This window comes from Sinocyclocheilus grahami, unplaced genomic scaffold, assembly GCF_001515645.1.
Source record: "Sinocyclocheilus grahami isolate Dianchi unplaced genomic scaffold, SAMN03320097.WGS_v1.1 scaffold2.1, whole genome shotgun sequence".
NCBI lineage: Eukaryota > Metazoa > Chordata > Actinopteri > Cypriniformes > Cyprinidae > Sinocyclocheilus > Sinocyclocheilus grahami.
In genome coordinates, this window is record NW_015505181.1 from 594,175 (window position 1) to 605,425 (window position 11,251).

Consider the following 11,251-nt stretch of genomic DNA (forward strand, 5'->3'; position numbering starts at 1 on the left):
CAATATTGTGATTATCACAACAACCCTACTTGGGCTGCACTTAAACATTTATTGTATTTCTAATCTGTTTCATTAATTTTCAGATGAAAAGTGCTACCCAATGCTGGTTGTTATATCTTCTGCCACCGTTGCCTGGAAGTCGCTGCAGTGTTAAATATCAAGAAGTATTACTTCACAATTATTACATGCTTACAATTTTACAATATTTACAACATTGATTGTCATTGAGGACAATTTCGAAATATGTGCCTTAATGTTTGTCTGAACTAAAATGTTTATATTTATATGTATCAAAAAGTATCTGTCTTATTAGATTAAGTTGATCTTATTTTATGAGAAATGTTATCCTCTGGTCTTGTTTCTGTTAACCATAAGTGTAATTGATGTTGGCAACACTTTTTAATGAATACTGTGGTTAATAGCTAGTGCATAACAAATGCTTTTGTATAATGAAGAAAAATGACAAACATACTATAGATTTATAAAATGAACTGTCATTGACCAATTTAAAATGTTTATTTGTTGTCTGATTTGGAAAGTTTTATCTTGTATCTGACATTTTATGTTACAAGTTAATCTTATGTTATGAGAAATGTTATCTGCTAGTCTTGACTGTATGATTTTCAATCATCCAAGGTGTAGTTGATGTTGGTAACACTTTTTAATGTATACTGTATTGTAGCTCATAGTTGTAGTGCATATCATCTCAATTAAATTTATGAAATTGAGATTTAGAACATTTTGTTGTGCCTCTGCATGCATTGTTCTCTACCCTGACAACATTTTTGATAAATTAAATTGCTAACATTTTTACATCTGTGTTTTATTTCAATTTTGTAGAATTACAAATTGATGGCAATGCTTATTATTTTAGTCATATTAACACATTAATTAGCAGTTTCTGATAATTTTCAGTAACACATAATGTTTAAATGACACGTTGTGTGTTAAATTACATTACACAGTAGATGTGTGATCCATCGTAACACACAAATTGTGTTAAGTTTGACACAACATGTGTTGTCCCTGAGCACACTCACCACATGTGTTAAAATTCTGCACAACGTGTCATTTATAACATATCTCTTTTTGCAGTGAAATCGTTCCCATAAAAACTACGCTGATCTACAGCATTTCACTATACAGTGTAGGTGCAAAGAATCCAGGTCATGGCAGCATCATGCCACTAAACACTGCAAACAACAGACGTAACTTAATTATCAATAGCCTACTTAAGCCTCTTATTTCTACGTAACTTTAATGATTAATTTCAAATTCAACATTCCTTTTGTATAAATAAAACGTTCAAAAAATGTTAGGAATGGATCTATAAATAATTTACAATTTAAATTATTGTAACTAAATCAATTATATAAATAATATTATACACCACAAAACACTATAAACATGTTTAATTGACTTATTTACTCTTGCATGAGTAGTCATATAAATGAGAGTAATTAACTGTGATTTTATCAGGGGCCCCCAAATGCCTGACAATGACACTGGAAACAATAGAGATGCCAGATATTCCAACATTACACTACTGTTTATAATTCCCAGATCAAAGATTTCTGCCTGTCTATAGCCAAAAGCAGACAGAGAACATCATTTAAGACTATCTGAAATCCTACAGGATCAATCTTCATCTTAGTGAAAACACAAGCAGACATCAACTTCCTGACTGATCCACACCCTCCAACAGAATATTGACATGGATAGTATTGGGCAGTACATCGCCACTCCAACAAATGCAAGCTGTAAATCACAACATGCTTCTTCTACCAGTGCACACGTCTGACATTTATTTGATTTCATTAGGCTACCTAAAATCTGTAATTACACATTACATTTTCTAAAACAGCATCTTTAAACATTCCGTACTCGAACAAAGTCTTGCCATTGCGAGTATTATAAAATGCTATAAACATCAGTTACCTGCTGTGATATCCGTCTCTTTAACTATAAAGGCGCGTCATGCATCTATTACAGTCTCTTTCATTGTAACCACGTTGTGCGCGAGATGCACGCACTTACTATTTTCTAATGTGTTCCACACAGACTACCGGTATGAACAATACCGCAACCGCGCATGCGTCAGCTTCATTGTGAGGTACAGGCGTTGCTTTAATACAATACTTTTCAAAAGTAACAGGCCATTGAGTCATTTTTTTCTTTTTTCTTTTATTCAGCAAAGACAAAATTAAATTGATACAAATTGGCAATAAAGACAATTTTAAAGGGATACTCCACCCCAAAATGAAAATTTTGTCATTAATCACTTATGTCCTTCCACACCCGTAAAAGCTTCGTTCGTCTTCAGAACACAATTTAAAGGGGTCATATGATGCGATTTCAATTTTTCCTTTCTCTTTGGAGTGTTACAAGTCTCAAATCCAAAGAGATATTCTTTATAAAAGTTAAGAGTCAACCACGCAATACATGTAGAAAACGTATCCTTGTGTCGCGGCTGACACAGAAGAGCATACGCTGCTTGCATTCAGCGGATATTCTCCAAAATGGCGCTACAGTGAAGCGGAGAGACACAGAGGAGACGAATTGCTGAATAAAGTCGTTATTTTTGTTTTCTTCGCGTACAAAAAGTATTCTCGTCGCTTCATTACTTTACGGTTGAACCACTGATGGCAGATGGACTATTCTGACGATGTCTTTCATACTTTTCTGGACCTTGACAGTGCAATTTATTTGGCAGTCAATAGGACAGTCACAAGCCTCCCAGTTTTCATCCAAAATATCTTAAATTGTGTTCCGAAGACGAACAAAGCTTTTAGGGGTTTGGAACGACATGGGGGTAAGTGATTAATGACCAAAATTTCATTTTGGGGTGGAGTATCCCTTTAATGTTTTTAAGATTTGTATCTCAAATAAATACTGTTCTTTTGACCTTTCCATTCATCTGAGAATCCTGAAAAAATTTATTAGTTTCCACGGTTTAAGCTGCACAACTATTTTGGACAAAAAAAAAAAAGTTACTTGAGCAGCAAATCAGCATGCGATTTCTGAAGGATCATGATACTGAAGACTGGAGTAATGGCTGCTGAAAAATCAGCTTTGCAATCACAGGAATACATTACATTTTAAATTATAACTCAAATAGAAATGTTATTTTAAATTGTAATATTTCACAATAATACTATTTTTACTGTTTTTGGTCAAATAAATGCATCCTTGGTGAGCACAAGAGGCTTCTTTCAAAAACACTAAAAAACTTATGGACCATAAACTTTTGAACAGTAGTGTATTTATATAATGTAACAATCTAGGTAAAACGTATAGAGCTTAATTTGTATTTAAAAGAGTAATACTACAATATTTTCTTCACCACTAAAATATGAAACAAATAAATGTAACACATCTTTATGAAACTTTATTATATTCCTCAACATCCATTTCACATAAAATACATACACAATCCAAAGTTTGTATAAAATATTTTGCTCATACACAATCAGCCGATTGCACAAAATACTAAATACTATAGTGTTTATATTTTTTCATCTATTTGCCACCAACTCACCACCACTCACTTACATTTAAACGTAACGTCAGTAAAACAAGCAGGACTATTTTCAAAGCTTTATTTACATACAAAGACTCAAAAAGAACATGATTACACGAATGGTGTCTTTTTAGATAAGTCATGGATCTTATTTACTCTTTTTCAAGATTTAAATTCTTCAAATGCTATTTCACAGGCATCATATAATGGCATTTAATTCCATTACATTATCACTTAATACATTTAATTCATTTACAATTAAATTCCGATGGGAGCTGAAAATGTACCATTTCAAGACTCTGGACAACTTTGCATGAATGACATTCCTGACTATCAGGGAATAATAATAGCTTTTACAAAACAAAACATAAAATCATAAAATAAAATAGAAAACGTCCACTTATCAAAATACTGTACTTCAAATACAGTATGAAATATTCACACCCTATCTAACAAAACCTATTTTTCTCTTTTCAATAGTTAAAGCTTTCAGATCAAACTAAGAACAAATACACCGCACATACATTTGTCCTGTACGTAACACATGATCTTTTTTAAAAATACACAAATACACAAAGATAGTCAGATAACAAACAAAATAAAGTGGTTTCTTACTGCCTGTCACTGACTTACTATACAAAACAAGCAAACAGCATTTGAGTGCTCACAAAGCAATGCATCCATGCAAGTTACTTTTAACTTTGACCCTTGCAATGCACATTAATGTATGTAAACCATTAACATGAAGATATGCATTTTTTTTCATGCATTACTTGAACATGCAAAGAACTTGGGATAAAGGCATGAAATTTCTGCCATGTTACCATCAATTAATTTCGACTTCAACAGTCTTTATAACAACGAAGTGGACAGAACACACCTGACTAACGAAAGTAACAGTGAAACAGTTTTGAGTTTTCCACTCAAAAAACCCCCCAAAAACAATAAAACACACACACACACACAAACAATCATCCTTAAAAGTGTACTTTTGTCCTAGGATTTGTTTAGATTTTGTCCACAATGCCATTTTTGTGAATGTGTTTGTGAGCAGGTTGTATCACTGATTCGTCTTCTGCTAATAAGTAACAAGAACTTTAAACAATGCCCTGTATGAAGCTTGTGTCCAGATGTACTATGAGCATTCGCAAGAAAGACATCTCTTTGCGGGTGTTCTCAAATATGACACGGGGGTCGTCCGACTGGCACCGAAGGCAATTAGGAGCCATTACCATAGCAAGGTTGTTCACGTCCATTTTAGTTACTGCAACGTTTGCAGGCTGAGCAAAAACCTGAGGAAAACGTGGGATATGCATCAGAACAGTGCAATAAGTCAAAATACATTTTTTGTACATTTGCTGCATATTGTGTGTGTTTGTTGAGTGTTGTGAATACCTGTAAGAAGTGGATGAAGTAGCACAGCACCAGTCGGTTGAGCTCAGGCAGCGACTGCACCACCCTGATAGCTGCCGCAGGATCATCGTAGTTACTGACACACTGCTTGTAGAAGCTCATGGGAATGAGAGGCTCCTCCAGCTCACGGTACCACAGCTTCATCAGAGAGGCTGAGGAAGAACAGTGGTATAGATGTTTAACTATTTTTGGTATGATAATGAAATGCCAGTACATTTTTTCTTTGACTATGTAATATTCTTATAAATGCATGAGAACAGTTACTCACCAGGAACATTGGGTTCAGACAGATTTTCAGGAATCCTCCATTGGTCCACCTGAAGCTTCAGTGCATTGACTTCATCAATGTCACCAGGAACCCTGCAGGAGACGACTGTATTGTTACACTCAAGGACCACCAGAGGGAGACAGCACACCATAATTATGCATGCACAAGTGACTTGAGTTAGAAAACACTGTATGCCCCAATGTCTTACAGAGTTTGGATAGCAAAAACATGCAAGAGTGGCAATGTATTGAACAGACATTTTTACCCCAAATTTCTAATAAAACTAGAACCTAATTTAGACACTACCATTCAAAAGAAAAATAATGCATCATCACGGATTTTCACAAAAATATTAAGCAGCACAATTGATTTCAAAATTGATAATAGTGTTTCTTGAGCACCAAATCAGCATATTAGAATTACTATTTTTTATTAAATAATCTAATAGAAAATATTAGATCTCTCAAGGATCATGTGACACTGAAGACTGGAGTAATGGCATCTGAAAATGTAGCTTTGTCATCATAAAATATATTATATATATATATATATATATACATTTTTTAAAATATATTCAAATAGAAAACAGTTATTTTAAATTGCATTTCACAGTCTACTTTTTGACCAAATAAATGCAGCCTTAATAAATAAATAAATAAAAAAATAAAATAAAAAATAAATAAGCCCTCTTTAAAAACATTAAGTAAAATCCTAAAAAATTTTGAACAGTATACTGTAATTGAATCAGGTCAGTTAGCATGTTGATATTTGACTCTATGAGCTGCGTATGCCAAAAAGCTACAGTTCAGTGTTTTGTCACGTCACACTGCTTCTTGTTAGTAGGCTACAAAAAGTATCGTCACTGGAAAAGCTACACTGTTAGAAAACAGCTGTTCTAATGTCACATTACCAAAAAATGTACTTAAGTTAGAAGCTTCGCAACTTTAAATTATGTACTTGTCAGCACACTCATATCGTAAAATATAGTCTGTTCTTCTATTATGCCTAATTATCAGGAATTTGAGCAGGTCTTACCTGAATATGCCCTCAGTCTGCGCTCCACCCAGAGCCAGCACATACTGAGACAGCTGCACTTGCACCCACGGCAACTTCCTGTCTGGGAAGAGTTCACTCTGCCGTTCCATCACTTCCTCTAGAGAGCTGCCGAACAGTGAAGGGGTCATGATGGCACGCCGACTGTGGTCCACTTCCTCCAAACTAGGCTTACGAAGACCCTAATGGGAAAACAGAGAAATTACCAATTATTTTTCTCTTTCTTAAACACGTGATTCTCCAAACAGTGTATTTGATCAAAACTCACCTTTTTCCCTCCAGTGACCGCCACTTTCTGGAGCTTCCGGTAGCAGTACTTGGCATATGTGCTGATGGGGAGAGCTAGAGGCAAAAAGACATGAGTGATTACTACTATTCTTAGACACAGGGCCTGCATAGTCTAATCGCTGACAGATTTACATCTAACGCATCAAAACCTGTGTTACAAGGTAAAGACTTTGAGAACTGAGTCACTTTTCTTTGTATGGAACATGGCTAAATTGCTCCATTCTAGTTATGGAATAAACTAGGGCTGCACGATTAATCGAATGCGATAGACATGCTCATTTTGATAGTAATGCCGGTTCTGTAATCAGCAGTAAATCATCATCACGTGCTTTCAGATGGAGCAGCATTTACTAAATATAGCCGTAGTTCACTGACAAGTTACACAAAATAATCGTATATGAATTTATTGCGCGATTATAAAATCGAAGAAATCGTTTGCGATAATGACAGCTGTTTGCATAGCTTCTCAGTGAACTACGGCTCTATGAAGTAAATGCTGCTCCATCTGAAAGCATGTGAAAATACCACATTTAATAACATATTTTTACTCCAAACTCACTTCATAACGTCAGTCGAGTGTTTGAAATAAATCCTTCTGTGAGATGATGTGGCTTCTTACACAGAATAAGGCACACAACATATTTCATAGTATTTAAGTAGTGATAAAGGCATTGCATTATAAATATACTTTATTTTAATGAAAATTATAATAATAAGAACTCAGATAAACCGCATTTCCTGGGTTTCTTCTGCAAGGTGTATTTGGAGTTTCCGTGCAAGAACATCCCTCTGGCCTTCGGATGGAGATTTACTGCTGATCACAGAACCGTGCTTTACTGAAAGATACGCATGGCAATCGCAGCTTCTGTCGAATCGCGATCTCGATTCCATTTCGATTTATCGTGCAGCCCTAGAATAAACAATCATGGAATCACAGCGCCACGTGGGAAGTGAAGCACTTCAAAATGAGTCACTCTTTTAAAGGGGTCATATGATGCGATTTCAAGTTTTCCTTTCTCTTTGGAGTGTTACGCTGATTGTGCATAGAAAAGATCCCTGAAGTTGCAAAGACTAAAGTCTCAAAACCAAAGAGATATTCTTTATCAAAGTTAAGACTGCCACGCCCCCCCCTAAAACGGCTCGTTCTAACACGCCCCCACATATATACCTCACTATGTGGAAATATTTGCATAATGCCGCCCAAATGTGCAGGCAAAGAAAGAAGGCGTGGAATGCACTGGGTCAGCTGGCCAATCAGAGCAGACTGCGCTTGTCGGAAGGAGGGACATTGTAGAAAACGAAGCGTTTGAGAAAGGCGGGGCATAGAGGACCTACAATAATGTACAGTATTTGAAAAATAATGTGTTTTTTGAACATAAAAAGCATGTCAACATATTCTGTTACACCAAATAATGATCTTTTAAAAAGTATCATATGACCCCTTTAAAAATGAATGAAAAATGAAGATTTAGTTCCATTTAAAGTGTGGAGGAGGAAATCCAGCCAGCACATTCTGTTAGTACTGACTCATCAGATCAACATGTGAACTAGAGGAGACAAAATAAACAGACAGAGGGGTTTTCTACAAGGCTGCATTTCATCAATGTGCTGTGACTGTCTTGTCCTTCTGTTATGTAAGAGACAAGGACATTAGGACTATAAAATTAGACATCGCAGAACCGCATTTTCCACTAGTTGGAATAAATGACATTCCCAGAAATCACTTGACGTCAGATTGAAAAACAAACGCCAGGCTTGTAGAATCACTGGGATTTATTGAACATCCAGCAATGCTGAATTTACAGCAGCCTATGTTCAGCATTTTAGAGAAACCACAGCCGTTCTCTACAGGATTCCTCTGGTTTCAGGAGAGCCTCATAACTCCAAAGTAAAATCCATTGGGGGCATTTCTAATACAGGCTTTGCGAATCCTAACTAAAGGAGCCAGATGGTAAAAATCTGTGTGGCGATAAAAATCATCTTTTCTGGAATGTGCCCCAAACTCGACACCTCTTCAGATTTATGGCAAACAGGTGACAGACATCCATGTTGACACAACCTCTTGTTAATTTCCATGCACCAGACTGCAATTATATCTAATGAGAGATATTGCATCATACATTTGCACTTGTTCTCTTTTTTTCCTGGATTCCTGAACCTAAACAGTTCATTTACAGGGTAAACATACAGATTCTGCTGCATTCATACATGCAGACTTAATTCTGATATTTTGCATGACTGAATAAGCGCTGGTGGTCCAGCTTTGAAACAACAGCTTGCCCTCATTTGAATTGAAAGGCAACAATAAAGTGAAGAAAAGCCAGAGGAAACAACAATCTTTTCAGAGGTCACAAATGAGACCACACAGATCTTTGTGGTGACTCCCTATGTCAAAGAGATGAGTAAATTCCAGTTTTACAATGACTCCATCATCAGGGCTTCCAACTTAACATCCCAATAAACCCCTCAGCTGGGCCGGCTCTACACTCAGACCAGACCTAACCTCAAGAATCCCCCATGGTGACTCACACCCAGCTGCAGCAGTATCTGTGAAGTCGACCTACTCATCTTGACATCTGCCCATCAGATCCAACTAAATGACTCAAAAACATCGCAGGCCAGGGCTGACATATGAGCCATATCCTGCTCCTTCAAGTGGCCAGTGGCTGGGGCTGGTCTAAATGGGCTTGTGACTACAGTAGAGACGGCTCATGAGTAGGTCTGCATCAGCGGTTGTGAGTCACTGTTATGCCATGCCTGCAGGCAGTGAGACCCAGTGTAAGGGATCCTCACTGCAGTCAATGCCACAGCTACATTTAGGCAGAAATCTGGTGAGATCATCAGGACCACTCACTGTGGTAACAGTCACAAGGTCAAAGTATCACCATATGAAGGCACTCTATTTTACTGATAAGCACAAGTGATGTGTCCTGCCCTAAAGGGCTAATTAACATAGTTTTATTGACATGGCAAATAATTGATTCCACTAATGCAGCTACAAATGAAAAGTACTTAATATATCTCTACAAAGGCCTGCATACCAACATCTGATTCTCCTTCAGTGGATTCTCATTGTGGTGATGAAGTAAATCTCTGGTGGATCCATTACATAACTTTTTCTCAAATGTCTATTTCAACAAACTGAACAAGGTGACATTAAAGGTCAATTTAAATGTTTTTGTTCCAAAGTGTCTCAGATAAGGAATCATCCATAATTAAAAATAAACTACCTTCTGTTTCCTCTGAGTTCTGTTTCCTCTTCTTCCTTGACTTTGAGTTCTTCTTCTTAATATCCTGCTGGTCGAAAATGTACGGGGTTACTGCAATGGAAACACAGAAAACAAAACAACCCATTAAATAACCCATACATAAAACAGTGCTGTCATTTGATAATTACAAAAAAAAGAAGAAAAAAAAAGAGAAAAACAATTAATTATATGTATAGACACAATTGTTATGAAATAAATATCTGTTTATGTTTTAATCAGAGGCGGGCAGTAACTAAGTACATTTACTTAAATATTGTATTGAACCCTCATCTGTCCCTCCCGAACCTATAACAAAAGTGTCCCTCTGACCCGAAGGCCAAAAATTACAGTAATTTAATTTTTGGTCCAGAAAGCTTATATTGGTCCTTTTTTTTTTTTTTTTTTTTTTGTAGGTTTTTATTTATTTATAATTTTTTGGTGATTTTTATTTTATTCACATTAAATTCTGGATATTTGTATGAAAATGAGCATATTTTTATAAATTTTTTCACCAAAAAAAACAAAGAAAGACACAATTTCTGCATATTTATACTTTAAACATGATGATCCATCAGGACCTAGGTCACTGAGTGTCTCTGATGCCATCAGGTGGGGAAAAATTACATAAAATTGCATTTTATGATTACAGCCACTAGAGGGGCCTATTGAATTCTATGGAGATTCTTAAATGAGCAAAACAAGTGAAATCTTTAAAACTACACCAACTTGAGGCTTCATTAAGCTTTCAGATATATCTCAAGGTTTTCAGATATATATCAAAACATTAAAAAAAACTATATTTTGTAAAAAAAAAAAAAAATGAAATTGATACTGATTTTTCATCCAAACACATGCATATTCATACAGTTTCATAAATATGTAATACATTTAAAATATAAATTAAAAAATATAAATATGATATAAACTGCAAAATTGGTCTCCACCCCATCACTCAAATTTAACTGTGTTAAGTAAAAAAATATTCAAAATGACAGTCATTTCACAGCAGAAACATCATAAATGCTATAATGTGTTTCAATGGGAGTGTGTGTGCCATGTGTGTGTTTGTGTGTGTGTGTGTGTGTGTGTGTGTCCCTGTGTGTGGGGGACATTCTGCAGTCTCAGCCCTTTGTTTGGGTATGCATCTTTTCTGGATTGTGTCAAATTTTATATAGTAAAAAATTTTTAATAAATTAAAAAAATGCTGTTTTTTTCGGACATTTCATTCATTCCTATGGCCGGGTCAAAACGACCGGCGAGGGACACTTTTGTTACTTTTTTTATTACACCTTACTTTATTACACATAGAATCCTCGAATCGACTCAAATTGTTTTGTGTGTGCGCCATGCGTGTGACAAAACTAAATAAAATAAAATCCGCAGTTTTTTCGTAAATTCCATGCTTTTCCAGTGGCGGGGGAAAAAAAACCCCCGGGGGGACTTTTTATAATTTTTTTTTTA

The 11,251-nt window shown here is 35.7% G+C and overlaps 2 protein-coding genes across 4 annotated transcripts in view; both read right to left on the reverse strand.

The window, feature by feature from the left end:
* LOC107552215 (PHD finger protein 20-like) overlaps positions 1-1,045 on the reverse strand; it is a 6,221-nt gene extending 5,176 nt beyond the window's left edge. Inside the window, exon 1 of the mRNA XM_016234099.1 lies at positions 1,041-1,045. Within this exon, the coding sequence (XP_016089585.1) occupies positions 1,041-1,045 (5 nt within the window). The remainder of the gene's footprint in view (positions 1-1,040) is intronic.
* A 2,327-nt stretch (positions 1,046-3,372) lies between these two features.
* Positions 3,373-11,251, reverse strand: part of LOC107600308 (rho GTPase-activating protein 39-like) — a 63,388-nt gene continuing 55,509 nt past the window's right edge. For all 3 annotated transcript variants that reach the window (XM_016292205.1, XM_016292354.1, XM_016292285.1), the window contains exons 5-10: positions 9,773-9,862; positions 6,523-6,596; positions 6,237-6,436; positions 5,202-5,293; positions 4,916-5,085; positions 3,373-4,812 (exon numbers count right to left, since the gene is read on the reverse strand). In XM_016292205.1, coding sequence (XP_016147691.1) covers positions 4,618-4,812; positions 4,916-5,085; positions 5,202-5,293; positions 6,237-6,436; positions 6,523-6,596; positions 9,773-9,862 — 821 coding nt within the window. In that variant the 3' untranslated portion in view covers positions 3,373-4,617. The remainder of the gene's footprint in view (positions 4,813-4,915; positions 5,086-5,201; positions 5,294-6,236; positions 6,437-6,522; positions 6,597-9,772; positions 9,863-11,251) is intronic.